Source organism: Lissotriton helveticus, chromosome 3_1 (genome assembly GCF_964261635.1).
Source record: "Lissotriton helveticus chromosome 3_1, aLisHel1.1, whole genome shotgun sequence".
Taxonomy (NCBI): Eukaryota; Metazoa; Chordata; class Amphibia; order Caudata; family Salamandridae; genus Lissotriton; species Lissotriton helveticus.
The window spans coordinates 1,656,449,193-1,656,475,084 of NC_136061.1; the positions used below are offsets into that span (position 1 = coordinate 1,656,449,193).

At 45.4% G+C, this 25,892-nt stretch overlaps 1 protein-coding gene across 1 annotated transcript in view; it reads left to right on the forward strand.

Moving 5' to 3' along the window:
- Positions 1-25,892, forward strand: part of ZNF148 (zinc finger protein 148) — a 171,343-nt gene that overhangs the window by 130,134 nt on the left and 15,317 nt on the right. Inside the window, exons 5-6 of the mRNA XM_078682438.1 lie at positions 19,505-19,588; positions 21,788-21,906. Of these exons, the coding sequence (XP_078538564.1) occupies positions 19,505-19,588; positions 21,788-21,906 (203 nt within the window). The remainder of the gene's footprint in view (positions 1-19,504; positions 19,589-21,787; positions 21,907-25,892) is intronic.

The following is a 25,892-nucleotide window of genomic DNA, read 5'->3' on the forward strand; positions in this document are numbered from 1 at the left end:
TAGTAGTTAAGATTGAATTAAATAATCACAGCTTTGATACAGCGTTAAAACCCAATTTGGGAGAAAACTTTATCCCATACATAACTTTTTCGAGCGGATCACCCATGACCACCTGAGGAATTTGGCCACCCCACAGACCAGAGTAGTATTAGTATTTGTTCGTAATATTCTCAGGGCCTCAGAATGGTTTCTGGTTCCTAATTGGCAGCAAACCGAAGTCAATCATTTTTTCCTCGGTTTAACATAAGCAGTACAGGCGAACATAAAGTGCGGGACACTTTCCACTACTTCATCACAGTGGGGACAGGATGATTGGGTCTGGTACGGAGGTTTCCACCGGCTGGTAAATTCTCGGACAGGTAATGTGCCTAACCTGAACTGAATATAAAGAGCCCTGTCTTTAGGTTTCTTAATAAAGTCCAGGTAGGGTTCTAGGCTTGGGACCTGTTTGTGAAGATGAAAATCATCTGTGAGCCTACCTAACCTGTGGTTTCTAGACTCCTGACTGGCAACCCAAGCCCAGTAGGCACTCTTGATATCCACTTTGCTCAGTATGATCTCAGAGTCCAACGCTTCTCTATAACCCAGTTCTATAAGGAGTTTTTTTATGTTCGAGAGCCAACCAATTTTTTGGGATCCCTCGAGGAGCATTACTTCTCTTAGGCCGTCGGCGTATTTGGATAACTCAGGTGTACGCCGCAAGTGGGCCCAATAAAGGAGCGGACGTAAAATAGCAAGATCTTTCAAAGACCGACGTCCCAAATCACTCAGCAATGGCTTGGTTGGAGTTCCTTGAGGCACAGAGACCAGCTCTCTAAAGAATTTGTTTTCTGCCTTAACCATTTCGTCAGCTTTCTCAAAGCCCCGAGCTCAGCACCATATAGTGCTGAGCCTACAGCCTTAGCAGCATAGATCACAAGCGCAGGGGCAATTGGCCTGGAACTTGAGGAGCGATGCTCTCTACCTATGGCTTCCACTACCCTCTTGTGGTTCAAGGTCATTTTATCAATGTGGGGTTTCCAGGACAATTTATCTGAGATTCTGATGCCCAAGTAATAGAATGTTTTAACGCACTCTAAAGGCACCCCATCTAATGTAAGGGTTGACTTTGACTGCCTACTAGGGTTGAAAAAGAGAAGTTTGGTCTTAGTTGTATTTATTAACAGGCCCCTCAAATTACAAAACGAATTAAACCTATTTAACAGTTTCTGCAAGCCTGCGGGAGTTTTAGAGATTAATAAGGTGTCATCCGCAAAGAGTAAAGCAGGCACATTAGCACCCGCCAAGACTGGGGCATCTGCATTTATTTCTAGTAAATAAGAGATAACCCCATTCACAAAAAGAGAAAAGAGGGTTGGGGCCATAACACAGCCCTGACGGACCCCTCTTTCAATTGGAATTTTCTCGGTTTTTAGATCCTGTGTACCCCACCTGATTCGGGCATAGTTGCCCTTATGCATACGCACCAAAACGTTCAGTATCGGCGAGGGTATCCCCATCTCATGTAGGACCAACCAGAGGCGGTCTCGTGGGACCAGGTCAAAGGCAGTCTTTAGGTCGATAAAAGCGAGATAAAGACTGCCTTTGCCAATGGTCACCACCTTCCAGTGTAGGAGGGCCAGCCTAAAGGCCTGATCAATCGTACTTGTACATGCCCTGAACCCTGCCTGATAGTCCGACAAGATATTATTCTCTCCAACCCAGGAGAGGATCCTCTCCAGGAGGACCCGGCCAACCACCTTCTGACCGACATCTATAAGACTAATCGGGCGGTAGTTAGCTGGGTCTCCCCTAGAGCCCTTCTTGAAGATGGGGATTACCTCAGCCCCCTTCCAGGAGGCGGGGACAGATGCCCCAGCCAAGAGGGCATTGATCAAGAGGGCAAAGTATAAGGCCCAATCCCTTGGGTGGGCACGATATAGATCACCAGGAATGCCGTCCTGGCCCGGGGCCTTTGCCGGGGTGATCTTATCTATGGCTCTCGACCTCACTGACAACTATTTGATGAAACGACTCAGGGGAAGACAGAGACAGTTGACAACAGGAGGACTCTTGGTGCCCTGGGTTACTACCTCCTTCATACAATGTTCTGAAGTGTTCAAACCATTCCTGACTGGTTATATGGTTCGGAGTCTGTTCTGGGTCATTGCCGTTAGATCTCCTGACCAGACTCCAGAACAATTCGCCAGTTTTGGACAGGCTAGCCGCCTTCAATTCTAACCAATGAGATTCCTCCCACACCCTCTTAGCATCAACCAAGGTTCTTCTGTAATCCTTTCTGAGCCGTTGGACCTCCCAAATGTTGCGGTTCTTAATTGCGGAGACCAAAGAGGACTTCTTTAATCTACAGTCCCTATTATACCATGTTTGTAGTGACTTACGAGTCTTACATTTTTTATTAAATGCAGATGGTTCCGTGAAAAGGGAGGTTAACTTATCAATGGTATTAGTATAAACATCCCCAACAGTTTGAACCCCTTCCCTTTCTGTGCATGCGTCAGTCAATTTAGGGATATCGACACTCAAAATTTCACCAAGGGCTAACATTTTCCGCTCATTGATAGCGACTTTTGGCCATTTGAGAAACCGATTACAGTTAGATGGTATAACTTCTTTATTTAACATCAAGTGGGCACTATTAGAGCGGGGTGTCTCACTAGACCAGACATCCATCATTATCAAAGAAAGTGGATTATGGTCACTATCAATTGACGGAATAATAGTCATATCAACCATCCGGCTCCAAATTCTCATATCAACCAATATGTAATCAATTCTAGAGGGGCTCGAAACCCTATTAAATGTATTAGCTCCTAAGACATCTGAGGTGGTTCGCCCATTAAGGGCCCTTAGTCCAAATTCTAATACTAGGGCGTTAAGTTGGATAGCCACTGGTGTCCATCTCTTGACTGAAGTGTTAGAGGGGGTATACCCCATCTCGCATCTTCCTCCTCCGTCCCAATGAAATCATCAGATGCCAAAGGTTCGAAGGTGCAATTAAGGTCACCGGCGACCATGACATGGACACTGGTTGGACATAGGAGGAGTTCATTAGATAACATAGAGATAATTGGTGACTTAGCTCCTCCCCTCGTGCCTCTAACATAAACATTAAACAGTTCGATGGTAATACCTCCCGTAAGCCCCCTCAGGGTTAGTCTCATTAGGTCAGGGATAGAACAAATATGGTGAGTGACCCTACAATTAAGAGCAATGTTCATCCAGACCATAAGCCCACCTGACGGACGACCACGCCAATGCGTAATTGCAGGTATAAAAAAACATGAATAACCATGTTTATGCAATGGCACTAGGCTCCATGTCTCCTGGAAGATACATAGATCCTACCCATCTATTAAGCTGTTCCAGTCTGGCAATGATAGTTTACTTTGAAGACCGGCTGTATTCCAGGAGATTTTAATATTCGTGGATATTGTCCTTTGGGTATTCACACAACTTCTAGGGGCCGAAATATAAGAGAACAAGGCACCATCTGAAACAAAATCGCTCATGGCGGTGGAGGTAAAGAACATAAGATCCTCTTTTTGTTGGGCAGCCACGATAGGAGATATTGTATAGGCAGTGGGGGCTATACTGAGGCTACCATCAACAAAATCAATGTTACCAGATAGTCAGTCATTAACATCAAGTACAGACTGACCCACTGTAGCTAGAACAGGGACGGGACTACAATGCTTCGTAGATTCCAAGCTGACAAACCGTCTAAATTGTATGGCAGATTGGCCTGGGGGAAAGGTTCTAAAGTCCAGTGCTAAAAGGCCCTCAGCGAGGACATGGTTAGTGAGAGTTAACTCAATAATATCTGTAGGATTATCCCTAGAGCTATTTCTACGTGCCCCAATTATGTCCTGCCTTATAAGAGACCGACACCCCCGTTTGTGGCGAATCCAATGTGTTGCCTTATTGAGCAAGGAGCCCTCATCTTCTCGGGAACATGTTTTGGGGACGTTAACCATGTAGACTCTAGCTTTGATAGTCTTTGGTCCGATACCTGGTTTGTGCGACGATTGAAATGGTTGATTGTGGCCAGGCCTGATGTATACTGGATTGAGCGCAAGACTAACTTTAGGGGGGCAGGAAACATTCTCAACAGAGGACTGTTATGGTGGTTTATTTATATTACAATCCACTTGTCTAATCTGATGTCTTCTAGTGTGGTCTCTAGCGTATGTGTATTCCTTACACTAGGGGTTTTGGCATTGTTTCCATTAGGAATCAGCTTATTTTTGTCCCTCCCCGCCTCTCTATGATCTTTGAGCTCAATGCCCCTAGCTAAGGAACCAATAGAATATTTATTTACAGCACCCAGAAGTTCATGCATTATCAACTTTAGTTCACCTAATTCTGCTCTAAGAGAAGCGATTGATTGAACAACATCATATAGACTTCCTTTATCCGAATCTCCCCCCAATGCCCTTTCGGTTATAGAGTTTCCATAAGCTACTTCCTTCCCTGCTTCTTTGAGTGTATCTACAGTTTCGGCTAAAACCGAAAAGCGATTAGTGCAGGAAATTACTATGGGCTCCAAGGGTACATGATTAGAAGTCATTGTGTGCTCACTCCCGGCTTCGTTTTGTTTAGCTGATGATTTTCGAAACATCGAGGGTACAGTTACAGCTCGACTAGGACTTGTATGTTGTGGGCTACATAGAATAGTTTTACTTGTGGGCGCGGAGGGCTGGGTGGGGTCCAGAGACAAAATATCCTCACAATCAGGTACTAGAGTCTCAATTCTTTCAAGTGACAAAGAAATGCAAGGATTATTAGATGCCTTCTTTGCCTTTTTCCTTTTGGCTGCCCCCCCATTTGCACCAGGTAACCCGCCTACAAGGTCCACAATTTTCCTTTTGCCCATATTAGCTACTTAATAAGAATAGATGTAGGTCCAAAGCAAGCTCCCACACCTTATCAAATAATGAAGTGTTCTAGATCGAGCAAAGTCAGTAGGCTAAATTCCTCTCCCCCCCCCCCACCAAAAAAAGAAAAGCAGCCTGAGGCCAATTATAGCCTACAGAACATATTAAAGTACCTTAGCCACGTCGAGGATAGACGGGTCCAATGTTCCGAATGTAGGCAGTAGGGGGGGGTGGCCCAGCCCAGCCTCTTCCGGGCAAGGACGGGCACGCCCTTGGCCCGGGCTTCGCCCGGCGCCCACCTGCGTCCCGCGTAGCGGGATCAATGACTAGGTAATTAACCAATATGGGCGGGACCGTAAACAGACTGCAGGTGTGCCGGTCTTAGAGGCTCCTGGTCCGTGGAGTCCTCACGGAACTGCAGGGGATTGACTCCGGTATGAGTATCCCCCAGCAGGATAGATTAGCCCCCAGCAGATGAAAGCAGCACGCACAGAAGACCCGTTACTGGAAACTGCCTGGCGAGCAGCTCCCGCGCAGCGGGGGCCGCGAGGCGCTAGGTAGGTGGTAGGTGGTGTGGGCGGGACCGTAAGCAGGCTGCAGGTGTGCCGGTCTCAGAGGCTCCTGGTCCGTGGAGTCCTCACAGAACTGCAGGCGCTGACTCCGGTATGAGTATCCCCCAGCAGGATAGATTAGCCCCCAGCAGATGAAAGCAGCACACACAGAAGACCCGTTACTGGAAACTGCCTGGCGAGCGGCACCCGACCTATCCGCTATCCTCCAAGCAATTGGTGCATCGCAGGCCTCGGTGGAAAATAAGATTGGCGAGGTGAGGTTAGACATGGCCCTTATCGGCAGGACCTGCGTAACACCACGGCCTGGATTTCGGAAGCTGAATCGCGTACCTCCACGGCTGAGGATGATATAGGCCAACTCAAGACTCAAATGGCCTGTCTCCAGACTCAGACCTCGGAACTCCACTGTCTGGCCTAAGATGCCGAAAACAGGTCAAGGAGGAAAAACCTGCGCCTCATAGGATTTCCCGAAGGGGCGGAGCAGGACCACGCAGACACGTTCGTAGAGACTTTGGTGTGCTCCTAGATAGCCAAAGAATCCCTCTCCCCCTGGTTTGCCATTGAGCGTGCCCACCGCTCCCTGGCTCCCCGACCTCCACCAGGAGCTCCTGCCGGGCCCATTATCGTGAGGATCCTCAATTTTCGGGACAGGGATGCCATCCTTGGGGCGGCACTAACGCAGGGTCCCCTGACTTTCCAAAACAACAAGATTATGATCTTCCCAGACTACACCAGGGAGGTGCAAGCCCAATGTTGAACTTACGACTAGGTCAAGCAGAAGCTCCATAACCTCGGTCTTCGCTATGGCCTCCTCTTCCCAGCCCGGCTTCGAGTTATCTTTCAGAACAAGGTGATCTCCTTTGATAACCCCCAAGCGGCTTGCACCTGGCTTACGGAGAAGCACCCTCTCCAGACCCGATTGGTCTCCTTCCCTGCCCGAAGCGAGCCTGTGCAGCCTCCCCCAACCCTACCCAAGCCCCAGAGGCGCCATACTAGGTCCTGCAAGAAGGGTGACCGTAGCTGAGATGCCTCCCGTTCACCGGGTGTTGTGCCTCAACTGTCCCTTCCTCACGCATCACCAAGGAGATCTGCAACTCCCAACTCAACTGGCTCCCTGATTGATCTGAGCCGCATCCCGGACCCCTCCAGGGCACTGTTCAGGGCCATATCTGACTCTGACTTGTCAAAGAGCCCGCACTTCGAGGAACCGGCGAGGACGGGGGGATCTGAACTAAGGGGCCCAACGGCATGACATCCACACACTGCTCTCTCGGCTGCTCATGCAGCGGTGCCCTTCTCCACATCCGTACACACGGAGGGGCCCATCACTGCCGCACCAAGCTCTACTACCTGTATTACCTGAGCACCCAGACTTATTTTTAGTCCTCCAAGTTCTTTTTGGTCTTATTTGTTTCTATAGCTGCTAACGATTATCTGATCTGTCTACATGGAGGGGTCCATCTCTGCCATGCTCATGTCCCGCTAACGGTTTTAGCTTAGCACTCAGATTCATTTGTGTTACTGTTTTGTTGTTTTACTTTTCAATGTGATAAATGCTTCAAGTTCAGAAGTGTAGGGTGGGGGGTGTTGGGGGCGAGGGAGGATGGGCAGACCGTTGTCTCCTGATTGTTTGTTTTTGGCCACCTACCGGCCGCCGTTCTTGGTTTTACTTGGCAGCCGTCAATGTACTCGCGTCACCGTAGAAGGCATGAGACTTCTCAGGGCACACAAACCTCACCCCAGTGCCCCGGCTAGGAGATGTTACCTCCTCTGGAATCCAGGTCTTTCCGCACTGTCCCCCACGCACAATACCCACCCTGATGATGTCCACCTTAAATAGACCCCTCCATATTGTGTCGTAGAACGTCAATGACCTGCTAGACTGCATAAAACGAACCGCATTTCTCTGCAGTGCTCAACGTCATGCACCAGACATCCTCTTTATACAGGAAACTCACCTTTTAGGAACTCAGTGCACTTTCTTTGCCCGTTATGGGTTTGACGGGGTTTGGCACTCTGGTTTCACGCGGGGATCTCGGGGGCTGGCCATACTGCTCTGTAGGGGTCTCCCCTTCACTTTGATACAGGCTGAGGCTGACACACAAGGCCACTTGTAATGACCGTCTCAGGCCAATTCTATAGCTCACCATCCATAGCATATCCAGTCATGACGTAACCACACCCTTCTCAGGCCCTATAGAACACACCACCCAGAATACCTACCTGAGAATGGGGTGATGACTATTCACAAGGTTAGATAGTCAAAGAGACTACTAATATCTAGGGATTTCCACACCATATCCTATGATAGATCATGTTTATAGTCGTACGACTGTCTCTTTAACGTCTCCCGACGGCCCACTTTCATAGCCTTACGACGATCTTGTCTGGACTATGCCTGCTCTCTCAGAAGCTTCACTTTATAGTCTTACGCCGATCTTCCGTGGACTATACATATATCTCACTTTATAGCCTTACGACAATCTGGTCTGGGCTATACCTGCTCTCTCAGCAGCTTCACTTTATAGTCTTACGTCGATCTTGCCTGGACTATACATATATCTCACTTTATAGCCTTACGACAATCTGGTCTGGGCTTTACCTGCTCTCTCAGCAGCTTCACTTTATAGTCTTACGGCGATATTGCCTGGACTATATATATATCTCACTTTATAGCCTTACGACAATCTGGTCTGGGCTAAACCTGCTCTCTCAGCAGCTTCACTTTATAGTCTTACGGCGATCTTGCCTAGACTATACATATATCTCACTTTATACCCTTACGACAATCTGGTCTGGGCTATACCTGCTCTCTCAGCAGCTTCACTTTATAGTCTTACGGCAATCTTGCCTAGACTATACATATATCTCACTTTATAGCCTTACGACAATCTGGTCTGGGCTATACCTGCTCTCTCAGCAGCTTCACTTTATAGTTTTACGGCGATCTTGCCTAGACTATACATATATCTCACTTTATAGCCTTACGGCAATCTGGTCTGGGCTATACCTGCTCTCTCAGCAGCTTCATATGTTTTCCTATATTGTACACTGGAGTGGAAATCCAATCACACCACACAGAAATGATGCCTGCACACACCTCGAAGCTATTCCCCAATATGATCAACACTCTCCCCTGTCATCAGTTGTCTTCCCACCTGGCTAGAAAGAAAGGTTAACCCTATCACAGAAACAACATCCAAATGTATCCATTCAACACCTCTTTATTAACAAACCGGGGAAAAGAATATGTTAGAAACAACATACACATGGAACTAATGCACCCTGGGGTCTCTTTATTACACAATGATAGAATGACAAGAAGGAATCTTTATCACTAGAATAGCAATTACCAACACATGCATTCATATAAGAGCTGAAAAGTAAGGATGGTTAGACATGAAGTTATAATGAAAGTATTCTTAGAACACCTCACCCTATTAAGAAGGCGTCCGACTCTCTGTTCCTCTTTGGTCGAATCAGAACTCTCTGTCATCACCACACCACCATGCTAACTTCTGATGTTACTCATGGCCTCTGTACTCCACTGGCTCCAACTGCACTCCAACTGCTCAAAAAACCAACTCCAGATGTAACTCCACCAACTGTCTTACTTCTCTGCTCCACTGCTCTAAGATACTTGAATCCTTCTCTGGTCCTCAGCTACACCAACCCTGTACGATATCATTACAGGATTCTTCATCACTCTCCTTCTCTGTCTTCAACCTCCAACTTTCTGCATCACAAGTCAAGACTTCTGACTCGGGCTGCAGCTGACTTCTTTCTGGCCTCTTCAACTGACCAACTTTCTCTGACTGCTCTGCTCTCTTGCTCTTCAATAATATAGAACGCTCCCTCCTCATGGAAATTTCCAGTAGCAGGCTGACTCCCACCGAATTCCGGTGCCAGTCCCCAGGCTCCCCGCGCACCCACAGTGGCCAGCTGCGTATTGCGTCTAGGGCCCGAGAGACAAACACATTCCTTCGATAAGAACCATTCTTCACCGTCTCCTCACTAGCACATAACAGGCTAAACTCTAAACATTACCTATAACCTACAAGCGCCTCGGACAACTGAGGCAAGAAGACAAGATGGCTGCTCTCTAGTTTAGGCCTCTAGGCCCGAAAAAGGATAAAGAAGGCACAAAATCATGTCAAAGCCAATAGGTAAACCCTACAAATAGGCACAAATAAGGCTGAAATAAAGGATTCATAGCAGTATACTGAGATGGCAGTGGATCATAGTCACCACCAGTCCAAATAGAACAAATTATCCGGGCACTACACCACTATTTGGCCATGACCGGCAAGATCGAGGGGTATCCTCTCAACCTCTTGTATATCTATATTCCCCCCTGCCACAATGCCCTCTGCCCTTCAGCAACTCATGCTCATAACCTCCACCTTTCCTCAGGGCCAGAATGTCATCGGAGGCACTTTAACACTGTCATGCATCCCCCTCACGACGCAACAGGTGCGCCCTCTACGTCCCAACATGCCTCTGCTAAGCGCCTTTCTGATTGGTCCTCCGCCCTGGGTCTCTGCGACGCTTGGAGGGTGTGGAATCCACGTCCCGGAGCAGTACACTCACACTTCGGCGGCCTATCGCACTCACTCCCGTATTGACCTGCTCCTAGTGCCAGCCCCCGATTGTCAGTTGGTGTCCGGGGCAACTATTCTGCCCAGAGGTATCTCAGACCATTCCCCTGTCTCCCTCCATCTCTGGAATTCTCCTGATTGCGTTCGCACGACTTGGCAAATGAACGCTTGGTTTTTGCAAGATGCGGAATTCGTTGAATCTCTCGGGCGGGAACTGAAGCAGTATTTCGTGTTCAATTCAGGGTCGATCCTCTCGCCGGGTACATTGTGGGAGGCCGGCAAGTCCACCATAGGGGGAGTGTCTAGAGTCTTAGTACACGCAAAGCGCGCGGCTCAGGACATCCGCCTTGTACAGCTGGAGGCCGGCGCTGCTCGATTGGAGTCAGCCCAGGTGTCTACTGACGGTGCTGATTTCGCCCGACAGCTCGCACTGCTCCGTGAGGAGATTTGCCAGATCTCCCTGGACTCCGCTAGAATCCTGTGGCACTCCTCGGTGGTGCGCATCTATGGCTGGGGTGATAAAAATGGCAAATTACTTCATAACCTAGTCTCCTACCCCAAAGCCGCTCCCATCATCCCCGAGATGGGGCCGGCACCCACCACCTCACCTCTCGGGCTATCGCCCAAGCCTTTGCGGATTACTATGCTGATCTTTATGCGGGCCAACCTCCTGAAGCATCCCTAGCTTCATTGTTGTCGGAGACAGGAACCCAACTGCCCCGTCTTCCCCAAGAGGTCTCGGAGACTCTGGATCTCCCCCTCACTCCGGAGGAAATTCATGAGGCCATTTCTCACTTGAATTCCGGCAAGACACCGGGACCGGATGGCAATCCTAAAGAATATTGTGCGACCTACCGCGACTTGCTGGTCCCACACTTGGTGGAATTGTTTCATCATTTGGTGGACTCTGAGTCCTTTCCCCCGGAGACAGACGTGGCCACTATTGTGGTCCTCCCAAAGACACAGCCACCCTCTCTTGCCTGTGCGGACTATCGCCCTATTTCCCTTATTAACACCGAGGTGAAAATCTTCGCCACTGTCTTGGCCCGACGTCTCCGCCCCCTCTTGCATGATTTGGTTCTTCCAAACCAATGTGATTTTATGCCTGATCGGGGTACACGGCACTGCATACGCCCACTGTCTCACTCCGTATTTGGCCCTGTTTTTCATTGACTTTGAAAAAGCCTTTGATACGGTGGACTGGAGCTATCTGGAGGACGTGCTAGAGGTGATAGGGTTTGGCCTTCCGTTTCGGCGCCTCATCCTTGTTCTATATTCCTGCCCCAAAGTGAGGGTCTTAGTCAATGGTGGACTGTCGGAGGCATTCCCAATTCACAGAGGCACTCGCCAAGGCTGCCCGCCCTCACTGCTTTTATTTGCGCTAGCGATGGAGCCCCGGGCCTCTCTTATACGTCAAGATCCTTGCATCCGAGGTTGGGCATGGGATCCCTTCCAGGTCGATAAAGTCGCCCTTTGCGCCGACGACGTTCTCCTCTTCCTGGCGGACCCCAAGAACTCTGGCCCATGATGCTTGGACGTCCTCTCCGCCTTTGAACGGGTCTCGGGCCTTCGGCTCAACCCGGCGAAGTCCACTCTGGTTCCCCTCCACCCGTCTTGTGCCTGCTTCGATTGGAAAACCACCATACCCCTGCGGAGGCTGTCTATCAAGTATCTGGGGGTTTGGGTTGCCCTGATTCCAGAACTAGAATAGGCCCTGAATATTACTCTCCTGGTCACCAAGGCCAAGGCGGACCTTAGGAGATGGCAATCCCTTCCTTTTAACCCCCTTGGCAGAAGTGCCCTTTTTAAAATGATGGTTCACCCCTATTCTTATAATTTCTGCAAAATATTTCCTTTCACCTCCCAGGGAGCTGGTTTCGTGAATTTGATGGTATCCTCACCCGCTTTTTATGGGGTGGGGCGGGAAAACGCTAGTGTCCCTTGCACACTGCCGCATACCTTCATATGACAGGGGCACGGGTGTGACTAAGCTCCACCTGTACTATCCAGCCACGAGACTCATTGTGGTCCATGACTGGTTTGCAGGCGGCTGGTCCGACCCGGCGTATCAGGTAGAACTCCGAACTATGGACTTCCCTCAGCTTCAGGTCCTCTTGCATGGAGCTCCCATACCCCAGGACCCCCCCACCACTCCCCTTGCCCCCCCCCCCCCTCCCAATCACTAGGTCGGTCTGCTTGGCTTAGCGCACTGCTCTTCCCCACACAAGATGGGATCGGAAACTTACCAGGCAGAAGCCCCTGTGGTGTGGCACTTGGCTGCGAGAGGCCTCATCTCTCCGGGACGTCCGTCGATGGGACCACATTGGGATCTCGCTTCTTGGGGACGTTTGGGTGGGGGACCATGTCAGAACATTTGCAGACCTGCAGCAGTGCTATTCCCTCCACTCCTCCCAATTGACAAATATCTACAACTTCGGCATGCCCTCAGGGTGCACATTCCGTCTCCCACCTCCCTCCCTGAGTTTAGTCCCCTCGAGGCCCAAGTGATGATGGGGAACCTGGGTGGAGGGGGGTGTCTCTGATTTATCGCTCCCTCGTGAACAATGGCCCTGCAACCCTAGATTCGCTGCGGGCTCACTGGGAAGGTTGGTTGGGCCCCCTGGAGGATGCAGATTGGAGGGATGCTCTCATGGCCCCTAAGACCCTGACGACCTCATCCAAATTGCATCTAGTCCAACTCTATTACCTACACGTGGCATACCTCACTTCTGCACGCCTATACAGGCCCGCCTGCAGCCCTCCCCGACCTGCACGCTCTGCAACCACGCCCCAGCGGATTTTTATCATATGATCTGGCAATGCCCCGTCCTTGCACCATTCTGGACAGATGTGGAACTAGAACTCACACAGACCCTGGGTGGACGGTTCCCCATGACCCATTGCTTCTGATTCTAGGCGTATTTGATGGCCTGGGCAGCTCTCGGGCCAACTAGCGCTTCCTTGGGACAGCAGTGGCGGTGGCGAAGCGAGATATAGCGGCACTATGGTCCCAGGCCAAACCCCCAACTATGCGGAGGTGGAGACTGGGGTGGACTGGTGCAGAACTCAAGAGGAGCCCCTGTTTGAATCCCGGTCTGTCCTGAACTCTTCTCAAAGATATGGGGTAAATGGTTCAACCTGTTGTCCTGAGGGGTGGGTGTGATTTTTCTTTTATGACTCGTGATAACCTCATATATGATTTTACCCTAAAGACTGATTCTCACGTCTGTTGTCTCCCATACAGATGTCCACTATTCAGATATTATGCTTGATTTTGCTGCCAATATATATTTGTGGTTTGTTCTAAGCTCAATAAACTTGATTATCAACAAGAAAAAAAGATTACTGGTAAGTAACCGGAGCTTTATTCCTACATCCTTGTCCCAGTCATTTCCTGCGAGGTATACGTAAGCCTCCAACTGGCTTTCTGGAAAAAGAAAATTAAGATTACTCTTGTTTACTGCCAAACAAAACCAAACATCCTTATTGTAAATTCAGTTCTTCATCTCAGCCAACATTTTGTATCAAAATTAACTTTCTACAAAACCCACACCTTCAATTCTGTAATGTTTAACAGAAGGCTAACTCGAAGCCCATGTTGCTGCTTGGCACATTTCACTCAAAGCAACTCCCTGAGTTTCCACCTAGAAAGCAGAAACTCCACTAGTGGATCTTCTTTTAACACCTTAAGGAGAAGCTAATTTACCCAAAGATTAGGCCACAAAAGTAATGTCTGAAAAACCATCTGCTAATAGATATGTTAGATGGCTTGTGACCCTAACCATTAGCACCAAAAGTTACAAACGAGATTCATTTTTATAAAATCTTTAGTGTTGTCTATATATACCAAAACTGCACGTTTGACATCCAGGAGATGCCAAAGTTCTTCCTCCTTGGACCTAACTTTAGGAAAAAAGGTTGGTAACTACATTTCTTAATGAAATTTAGAAGCAATTGTTGGACGAAAAGCATAACACCTTTTAAGGCTGTGTCAATCTTCCTTTTGATCTGATCTTTGAGGATACTTTCTTCAGCAATAGATAGTGTGCTGCACCAAGCTAGTCACCATTGAATCCACCATGACTGTTGCAATAATCTTCTTCTCCATGTCTTCCAGCATGCTTATATTAGACATGAATCTAGGTACAGGGATTTGAGTCTGGATCCTTCCATTCTCTCTACCCGACCATATGTTGATGAACGGGAAGCCCAGGGAAAGGGGTCATTAGGAATTGTGGCAAGACTGTGTCTGAAGACATAGAAAGCACGTCCTCTTCTGGGAACCTTCAGGTTATTCCCTATTATATCAAGAATCTCCGGCAGAACCTCTTTATGCGCATATATCCCCTGTTGCTATATTACAGGTTTTTCTGCTTCTTCTTCGGTGTTGCAATCAGAAGAGGAAGAATCCTGTTGATTTTGAGGTTTTGAAGGAACATGGAAATTTGCCATGGTATGCAAAAGTTATTTTCTTATCCTCTTCTCAAAAGTATCCTCTTTCCCTTTACAGAACATTTTAGGGCGAGAACAAGAACCAGATGCCTCTTTTAAAGTATTTTTCCGTAATGATAGCCTAACAGTCTCACAAGGTAGTCCAGTGCGTATGTATCAGCAACAAAGTAACAGCCGATACAAACACAGCTCAGTTTAAATAATAATTATGGTGTGTTAGGACTGAGAAGTCTCTTGCATGGTGACTTAAGTGTACCCCTGCCATGAGTGACCAAGCTGCAAAAATGCCTGGAATCCTTGGTGCTGATTTTTTTTGTCATGGGCAAAACCTAATGTGTGTGCCATGACATCGGCCTGTCTCACGGATATCTATCTTATTGGACTGTGACGGGTGCCCAAAGCACTACACTCTTAGTGGTGAAAGGCTACTGCCTTTGCCAGACGTTAAGCAGCCTGAGCGCAGCGGTGGCAGCATAATGTGTAGTGATCAGTAGAGGTGAACCAGGCCCTTTGTACCTGTGTCACTGGAGTGAGGCCTACATGCTCACTCTTGTAAAGTTCTGCTGCTATATGCTTAACTCACCCTTGGCCTCCGTCAAGTTAGAAAACAGTGCTGTGTAGTGTGTGTGTGTGTTGTATGCATGTGCTGGGTGTTTGTGTGCCTCTGAATTATACAATACATGGAAGATTCTGGGTTTTATTTTGGGAGAACCAAGGCTAACAGGAGAAGCATGAGGAGGTGGAGGCATCACCCCAGAAAGATTTGTGGATTGCTGCATTCATGTGAGCTGAGTGGGACACAAACTAGAGGAAGGAGAGCCAGCCACTTTAAAGGGTGCTCTTTGATTCCCAGAGATGTCACTGGAAGAGGGCCTGGACACATTTCAGGATTGAGATGGGCTGATGAGGGAATCGTAAAGAGCAGGGCCAAGGCCCTGGAGTAACATTTTGATGCACATATTATGTGGCTGACACTCCCATGGCCTGTGTTGTGGGACTATCACATTTGAAGTCGCTCCTGCTGTGACAGACAGCTATCTGGAGGAAGAGCTGGGCAACGCAGAGGGCACTTAACAAGGAAGCAGACCCCCCCAACATAAACTTCAAAGACACTAAATCACATTTTGTGTCTGGAAATGAACTATATGAAGGGGAGCTCGAGACTCCCAAAATTGTCAAGCAGCCAAACTGGCTGTTCGTGAAGAAGCTTTGCAAGACTTTTGCCTGTGGCCAGGTCTGGAGGCTAAGGCCTTCAAGTCTCCTAGCTGGGGAAGGGGACTTCACCTAGGGACATCCAAGACTACCAGCCCCTGGTGCACCAGTACCTGCCTGCTTGCCAAGACCAGTGTTACCTGTGAGGAAGAGGAACTTGCCGGAGGGAGTTCAGTCCAGTGGGGGATCCTGGCGAGTGGATCCCTTTAGCAAGGTGTGAAAAGACTGCTGCTGCACCAATGGGGTCATTGCCTGTGTGCAGATTTAAGTCCGTGACCCTATATGCCGGAGAGTGCCTTTGCAAAGTTTGCCATGCTAATCAGGCTGTCACCTGTGTGCAAGCTGATGACCCCATATGACGCAAGGCAGGGGGGTGTGTGAAGAGGAACCTGCCGATGAGGCAATCTGTCCGTTGCACGATTGAGACGCAGGTTGAGGGTGTCACTAGAACAAGACAAGGATCGTAGCCTGATTGATACCCTTGTTGCAAAGACTGTCTGCCATGTTGACCCGTGTGGACAGAGCCCCACTGAGGATCCGAGCCAGAAGACCCCAATGTCCCCCCATTCACCCATCTTTGGGGGAAGACCAAAGGAAACTTACGGTCTTATCCGAAGAGTACCAAGGACACCCATCCGCGGCCCCTGCAGAGCTGCATGTGTGAAAGTCACCAGAGGCAGCTGCTGCTACCACCACTCCCACGAGAGAGAGCGCTTTCGGAGCCTCCGGTCAAACAATCCCTGCTGGTGCACTTAAGACAGAGTGAAGGGCCAGAAGTCCATTAGGGACCTTGACTGCCAGATAGCGCTCTGCACAGAAACAGTTTTGACTATTCTATCAGAGTCTGAGAGAGGCTCTGAGACGCGGACTGCTAGTGAGGCCTAATCTCAATGTCGCCTGTAGTGAATGGGAAATAACCACTACCACTAGTGAGATGAAAGTGGGACTCGGGGGACTGCCTATAAAACTCTAGAGCCCTGACCTCTGGAAACTGTTTGTGTGCCGTATTCCACTTTAGGGTTGTAAATAAATATTATTTTTTTTCATAAAAGTGTACTTGACTGGACACTGATTTATTTCTGCTATTGACTTTCTTTTGAAGTGTGAGCCTGTGTACACCCCTCTGTGTCTACCTCCTCCGCCAAGAAGGCGTGAACTGCTTATCCGCATTACCACTATGAGTCAAGTGTTGAATGAGTACTTGGCCCACTTGCTCAGGACCCATAGTAAGTCTGGCCCCGTCAGGAGTAAAAGACCTTAACTACCACGGTTGGGCTCAGTAGGTTTTGCTTGCCCTGTGGCTCCCTGAAAAGGGATTTGACTGAGTGAGCACCAGAAATCAACTACACACATTCGTACAGAAGACCCCAATGCAGATGAAAACAGTGTTGGACCACCAAAACTCACCTTTTTTGGTGGTCTCCTTTAACTCTACGCATGACGATTTTAACCGCCTACAAATCAAGCGGAAAGCTTTGAACATTGTTAGGATGTCCACTTAACCTACCTGAAATCCAGCAAACATGTTTTACCTGTTGCGATGTCGACACCGTAGTAGTCAGTCTGAGTTCCAAAAACAGGCTGTTTAATGCTTGAAACATTGGCACCGTCCTCCCTCGACCTTCACAGTAATGCTAGACCCCTGGCATCATACAAGTACTGTGCCCGGCACAGTAAACCAGGACCACGGCATCTGAATCGCAACGTCAGGGGCTCAAGCACGGCCTGAATTTCATATCTCTTATCCTTCTGTTAGGTATGAGAGATGAGGCAAAAAACAGGCAGTGCCCATGGTGGGTATAAACCTACATGGAGGACAAGGATGTTTACTTAGCTTTCTTCCCGTTCTTTCTCTTGTCAGAAGTGAGATCATCTCACAGGTAATGACTGGGAATAATATGTAGGGATAATGGCGCTATGACACTGTGTAGTGCTCCGTCGTTTCTCTATACGTTACAGTTCTGTGCTTTGCATATTACATGTGTTTGCCGACAATTTCCCTGTCCTTGACAGAGAAAGTAAGTGACACACTTCTTTTGCCTAATTGTGGCATGGTACTGTCAAGTGTAAATAATACATAAAAGGACATTTGTTTTAAGAATTCTTGTTACATAAAGGACAGGCCACCATAGTACAATCAAAGAAGAATGCAAGCTGAAAATCACAATTCTGTCAAAAGAAAACCAGGAAGTAGATGAATGATAGTAGAAAGTGATCGGCTGTAAGAAACATCAAGGAAAGAACTAGAGCCTGTGTGATGTGTTTAGACTGATCTACCAATTTGGTGGCAAGGATCACTTCATTTTATCAAAAATTCCCAAATCTACCGACATCAGAAAGTTGGTAAGGGGCGGTTATTTTTATTTCACAAATGAAACGTTTGACTTTTTAAGGAACCGTGATTTAAATTATAAATTTTTCTTACTTTTAAATTCGGGTACATGTTGTTTTTTAAATACAACACAAATTTGTACATCGAAATGCATAAAGGGGATACGTATGTGATGTTGGTACACAAACCGCAAAGAAATTTATTTAATAGGTATGTTTTTTGACTAACAGCTTTAAATGTGTTAATTAAGTTGCTTATATTAATAAAATGAATACCCACATCTTGGAAAGGGAAACAACGTTTACAACGCAACTTTTACAACGCACTACCATTACAACGAAACTTTTACAACGCAAAAACTATTACAACGCATACATTTACAACGTATGTTTTTACAACGCAGATACCTTTACAACGCATACCATTACAACGTAAGTATTGGTAAGCATATAATTATATTTAAAATGTTATAGTTTTGGGTTTTTGGGTAAAGGGGTATTTTTAGGGTTCAGGGTCAGTTTTGGGTTTTTGGGTAAAGGGGTATTTTTAGGGTTCAGGGTCAGTTTTGGGTTTTTGGGTAAAGGGGTATTTTTAGGGTTCAGGGTCAGTTTTTAGTTTTTGGGTAAAGGGGTATTTTTAGGGTTAAGGGTCAGTTTTTAGTTTTTGGGTAAAGGGGTATTTTTAGGGTTCAGGGTCAGTTTTGGGTTTTTGGGTAAAGGGGCATTTTTTGGGTTCAGGGTCAGTTTTTAGTTTTTGGGTAAAGGGTTTTTTTTAGGGTTCAGGGTCAGTTTGGGGTTTTTGGGGTACAGGGGTACAGTGTAAAAATAAAGTAAAATTAAATTTAAATTAAATTAATTTAATGAAATTAAATTATATTATATTAATTTTAATTAATTTACATAAAAAAATTATTATATACTTACCAATACTTACGTTGTAATGGTATGCGTTGTAAAGGTATATATATGCGTTGTAAAAACTTGCGTTGTAAATGTATGCGTTGTAATAGATTTTGCGTTGTAAAAATTTCGTTGTAATGGTAGTGCGTTGTAAAAGTTGCGTTGTAACGTCATACATCCCTTGGAAAGGATCTTTGTTTGGGGGAATATAACATGTCAGTCTCTCTACTATTATGTGTTCTGTTATGCTTTCTTACCTTTTGAAATCATTGTAATTTTAAGCCATTTTGTCTAGCGGAAGTAACTGCCAGCACAGTGTTTTGTGGCAGAGCGTTTGCTACTATTGCCACTGTATCTGCATGGGATATTGGTATTTTACTATTGGGATCCATGTTGCTAACAGTGAAAAATAAAATCATTAATATTAACGTTTTATGCAATCACTGAGTAATATGATAAGCTATCACTGCCTAATGTAACAAAGAGGGGATGGGGTGTAGAAGTTGAGTCCTTCACATTTGTTTAGTTATTAACTTATGGATGTGGAATTATATTGTTCAAGGTGAAAAACCCTTTCAGTGCTGTCAATGCGAAATGCGTTTCATACAGAAGTACCTGCTACAAAGACATGAGAAAATTCATACTGGTGAGTACAGTACCTTAATTATCTTCATTGGTTTACTGATATGCTTTGAGTGTGCTTCCTATGCGTTAGAAGTTGTTTTTAAGTGTGTGAAGCTAAATCCTTTATTGCCTCCAGTTTTTGATGATGCTAGTGGGTGGTGCAAGAAGCTTAGAATCCTATTCAGTTAGGTCGGCCTCATTTTTTCTCTTCTAGCTATTAAGAAGCAGAACGAGTGAGAGTATTCCACTTGTATGGTAAATATGGTATTGTCTGAGTGAACCTTATGAATTTTGCTTTCGGTTCGAAGGAGGGGGGAGAAACCTTGGATAACCCTGGAACATATGTTTGCCCATGAGCCTACTGGCACCTTTGTTTTAGGTTAAACTGGTGTTTTGTTGTTGCCCTGGCTACTGGCATGTATCCATGCTCTGTGAAAATTAGTATTCAAAGGTTTATTTCACTTCCCATAATGTATCAAGATGTTCCAGGGAGGCTGTGTAGGATCTGAGGTCCCAGGAAGTGGTACTTTTTAAAGTGTGCATTGGACATGGCTTTTATGTGTCCCTACCTCCCTTCTACATATTGCTGGTCATCATCTCTTTCTGTATCCTCTCAGGGTTCAGGTCACACGAAGGTAGGTCCAGTTAGTGTCACAAGCTGAAGAGTGTTTTTTTCTTCCTCTTTCTGCCCCAAACTCTCCTCTTCATTTATTCCTACTCCATGACCTCCACCCCCTCACACACACACACACTTGCTTGCTTGGCCCTATCTGCCTTTGAAATTACTTAGCATCTTTCTCCATTTGGACAAATGTCAACCGGTATAGGGAGGGATGGCAGAAAGGAGGATGTGGCTGTAGCAGGCTTTGGAGGTACATACCTGGTACCTCTGACTAAATCAATGAGCACTTGAAGGACTTTATTCTATTTAGGCGTTTACCATAAAGTGTTTCAACTTACAATAAAAGAATTTGAGATTAGTCCGGTAGATTTTGTTTGTAGGACTTTAAGAGAATCTTGTTCATTTTTTTTCTTTTACTTCTTGAAAAGATTTGATGTGAACAACGGAATTCGAAGTTAACACTTGATACTAGAATACAGTCTTTTTGGAGAAATGGGTGCAGGTGAACTAAACATGTGAAGTCTTCATTAAAGAAAAGATAATTCAGTGATGGAAAGTTTTCACCCTTCAAGTCTGTGTGTACATCGTGAGACTGAATAAGGGGAAGCAGCCCCCCAGTATTCCAGTTCAGTTAGCAGCTCTAGTACACTAAATGTTTAACATTTGAGCTTTTGGGGAGACGGTTAGAGTCAACCCATCAACAATATGGAGATCACATCAACATACTGTGCAGCATTCCATCCACTTGGTCATTTGTGGGTTGACGTTTTCATTTCTAATCTACTACGATGCACTTTGGATTTTTGTCATTTTGGTGCATTATATACTTAGTATCATTCATAGGCATGTACAAATACTATTCTTGTATTAGATGCCAAATTTTCTGCCTCTTCTGCTTAAAATCAGTGGATTTCGTATATCCGCTGCATAAATCTGAAATCGCATTGAAGTAGAAGGCAAACTTATTTCTTGTGTATATAACCAGGCTGTGAATGTTACTGGTGAGTTAGCAGTTTTTTGGGACAAATACCACAGAATTCACTGTCAAAGATTTCTTTTATCACTGTTGCAGTACGGCAAGTGACTAACAGCAATACTCTCACCTCTCCACATAGATCGTTTCTATGAATACCAAGATCGAGAAAACTAACAATAGTATTAAAGCGGCAGTTGAAAGTATCATAGACATTTTTTAATTCAAGTGTTATTTATTACTGAAAGAAAGTTGATTCAGTTTCTATTAAATTGGTCTTTGCCATTTGTTGCTCTTTAAAGCATCCCAATGTCTTTGAAATGTTGCCCCCATTCGTTTTCAGTAGCTTATTAATCAGCTAATGAATGAGAGTGGGCTGAGCTAGGTTTGTTTGAGGGAATGGAAAGTTAAAGAATTTTGTGAGACAAATAAAGTCTTATACTTCAGCTGCTGCCTGTTATATAAAAGGGATGTTATGTTAAGCTGTCGCTTTAATTCTGCATTTGCACGTGCACACTGTACAGAACATCTTATGTACACCTAGAATCACATTTTCTGACTTCTTGAAAGCATCCAACTTTGTTTAATCGTACAGTTGTCTAATGTCTTTCTGCCTTTACATTCAGGTGAAAAGCCATTTCGCTGTGATGAGTGTGGTATGCGGTTCATACAGAAGTACCATATGGAAAGACACAAGAGAACACATAGTGGAGAAAAGCCTTATCAGTGTGAATACTGTTTGCAGGTAATTGCACAGATGCTGGGACAAGAGCAAAGACTGTGATTTGGTTATACCGATAGAATAGTCTAAGTGTGCTTGATCATGGGTTGTCTGGAATAGACAGGGTGTTAAGTTTTTATGTGAAGCTTATTTCTTTATGCATGTAATTTTTACAGTTATATTCATTTAACATTGTTCAGCTTCAGATTTTTTTTTTTAAGTGAGATGTCAAGTTGTGCAATGGGTCCCAGCACTCTTGTAATACAGGAAGTACCCTGATTTTCTCTGTCATGGTATCTTCATTGATATTCATAAATCCAGAATCAATCAGGATTTATAAACCACTGGTAATCACTCGATGGGGTATTCAGGCGCTTGCAGGTCCCAGAGGCTTATTCAAACAACCAGGTCTCGAGGGCCATTCGAAATTCCGAATATTTTTGCCTGTGTGTGATATCCAGGAACACCTTTTTTATAAGATGTATTTTTTAAACTTTAATTAGCTGAATACATTAACAACATTAATCCACACTTTTTGCACTCCATGCTTTCTTGGTGCGGAAGTCCTGTCACCCAGTAGGTACATGAGTATTGGTATGGTCTAACTTAAATAACCATTAACAAAAAGGAGAACCACAACTCCAGGCCCCCCTCCCTGCCTTCCCAGTACACACACTCATAGCATCGAATGCTGAGTTTCGTGAAGGGGTCTAGCTGTGATCCCCTTTTGGACTTTCATTTTATTTCGATTTCCTGCTCCCCCTTGTTTAGATCTCGACTAAGCCAGCGCATGCGCTGCTCTGTGAGACATTTAGTAAGTGGGTTTTCTAAATGCTACCACACGCTTTTGCTGGCCTCAAGCTTGCAATTGCACGCACATGCGCTGCCCCCATCTGCCTTTCTGTCATGGCTCATTAAGCCTTCCAGCGCGTGAATCATGCTCCTCCACCGCCTTGCTGTCTGCTCTCACTACCCCCTCCCTTCTCCCCTCCCTCCTTTTCAGCTTCATGGCAGACTCAACAAGGCTTATTTTAAATTGGACATTGATCCTAGCCTAGTCTGATAATTAAACAATTGTTTCGTACTTAAACATACATTTCCGTCTTGTTTCTTCTTAACTTTAAAGTTGAGCATGACACACGCTCACCCATAGACTCCGCCCACTTTTGCCTGTGCCTTCTTACATTTCTTTTTTAACTTTAAAGCTGTGAGCGTATAAACAACTCCCTGTTCTTTTGCTGCTTCAGCAGTGCAGTATTTTTTTTGATACACGCTGGCCCATTGACTCTGCCCCACTTTTGTCTGTGCCTTCATCCTGCGCTTGTTCCGCTACCAGATGGCGCCGAGCAGAGGGAGCAGCTACACAGGGAACTCTGCGACTTAAGATGGAGCCTAAAAGCCACCGGACGGCAGGTACTGCAGCATAGCTGGCCCGAGGCATGCTTATAACAGCAGCACCATGCTCAGTCTTGATAATTTCACCCGTCTCTGCCCTGCACCAAACTCCCTTCGGCTCACCTGATGCCTGTTTTCACTCCGTTTTCTGTCTATGGTAATTGGAAATAGGCTGATTGATTTAGGGCTAATTGATTTGTTTCCTGACCGGTTTAGTCATAGTTTAAATCCCTTTGTTTTTGCTCTGAGTGATATGAGGTTATAAGTACTTTAAATCACTCTGAACTATCGTTTTTTATTTTTTGTAATCTGTTTTACCATGAACTCATGTATATTGCGATTAAAATTAATCAGCAATAAATATGAACTAAAATTTTGTATCTGTCGTCTTTCCGTGTGCCTTTTTTTACCTCGCATACAAACCCTCCCCTATCCTCCCTCTACCATGCCCCTCCCCTCCCTTAATCTCCCTTCCCTTCTATCACAAAGATTTACTGACCAGCGAGGGCATACATAGCACTTGTGATCTCTCCGCGCTTGTGCCATGGTCATGGAGGCTGCCAGAAGTCAGCGTTTTATGGGAGTCGTTATGTTATGATCTGTTTGCAGGCAAAGAAGGATGTATGCCTGGCTTGTAGCAAAATCACAAATTACTTATTTAAGGTCACCTTAAATAAATCAGTGAATAAGCAAACCTTTGCAGGCCCCTCGCAGTCATTACCTATTCGACGTTGCCGTGTCATTGTTTTTAAAACCGCTGCACCTGTTAGGCTTTATTCATCTGTCTACTCTAGTCAGAGCAGCCTGATACTTTACAGCCTCCCCTTCCCCTTCCGTGGCTTTACATTCCGGTTCTTCCTAACAAGAACCTGTTTCTAGAATATGTAAGCCCTCTGCCTTTTTAAGAGTTCCTTTAATAGTTTTTTTTAACACACGTCAGTGGTAACATTTTATTTACCCCAGTAAACAATAACTATTAAAAATATGTTGAAGTAAAGTTGCTCTTCTGTCCAGATTCGTTTTTTAAAAAAAACAGTTTGTTTCTTTTTTTACGCTTTAATCCTGTTATAGCCGTCAAAGATTACATGGTGCAAATGACAAGTTGGAGCCCGCTAAGTGAAACAGAAAGATGTGCTCCAGCGTGTCGTTTCATTTTGCCCTTCCATTGCTCTCCATTGACGGGAAAGGGAATTATCGTGCCTGGACCAGCAGAAAACCCTAGATCTCCAAATTGCACAAAATCGAATTTTTACAGTTTCACCGTAATTTGTAAAATTATGCTGAAAATCGAGACTACAATACAAAACATTCAGGAATATAGGTGGCAAAAATAAAGATAAAGCACAATCATCACAACAAGCATTTGCAATGCATTTGATCTCACATTTACGCAAGTTTGAGCTATTGGCATTGTATGTAACAATGCCTTTATTTTATGTTTGGTTTTTAAAACCTAAATAGAAGCCATTGTCATTTACAATGCCAAGAGCTTAAACTCTCGCAAATGCGAGACCGGGATACAACTATTACAACGCGCTTGTTCCAACGAACTTCAACTGCTACTTTCCACTTGGGTTTACCACAAGTTAGACCCCATTAATGTGACAGTGAACTCCCACAGGACACCACAGTAGACCTGTTATGGAGGTCAAAGGACAAAAGATAGAGAGCGACCTCAGTAAGTCTGATCACGAGTAACATGTCGCGATGGACCTTCAAAGACAAATCTGTCATTTCATCTAATTACAAAACTCATGTAGTCAATTTAATTTGCTTTCTTTTTCAAATAAATATTACAGGTATATTATAATGGCTTACATCAAGTCGATTTGTAATAGTCACATTTCTTCAACTTTTTAAAGCATTGGCATAGCAAATAGGTCTCGCTTTTGGGACCTCTTAAGTATTTAGTTATGCGCACAATATCCTTGGTGCAATAACATCAACTGTTGCATGGCTAAAACTTATAAGGTCCCAAAGGCGAGACCTATTGGCTATGCCATTGCTTGTCTTAAATTGCTATGGGGGTAGTATCTCAAATCTTCTAGGCCTAACAGATTCAACAGGTTGCATTTTTTTTAAGATGATCCCTTATATGTACTACAGTTTATGAATCCATTGAATTATCCCCATTATTCCATTGTAAAGCTCTAAGCACTCTTGCTGTCTTCGGTAGATGTGGTATTGTGTGGTCTCTTTACTCAGGACTTCAGATCTTGTATCTTTAGTCCTAATAATACGTCTCCCATATTGTGTGCTGTGGAAAAACCCACTACCTTTTTTACATTACCAAGAATGTTCTTCCAAAGTTGTTTCACCTTCGCACAATCGCACATGTGCAGTAGCATCCCCAAACCCTTATTGTATCTCCAGCAAGCTTCAGTGACAATTAGAGACTTTTGACAAAGACACTAGGGAATCCTATACTATCAACACATATGTTGACTCTGTGTTATGTTCCTATATGTTTTGGGATGTCTGTTGAATTCCCCCTCTGTTTTTTTCTGTTGTGTAAGTTGGACCATTTTCTTTGTACATCCATTATATACCCTTTTTCCCTCAGCTAGACATAATAGAAGTGAAACATGCCGTGAACCATTCAAACCCCTTGACTA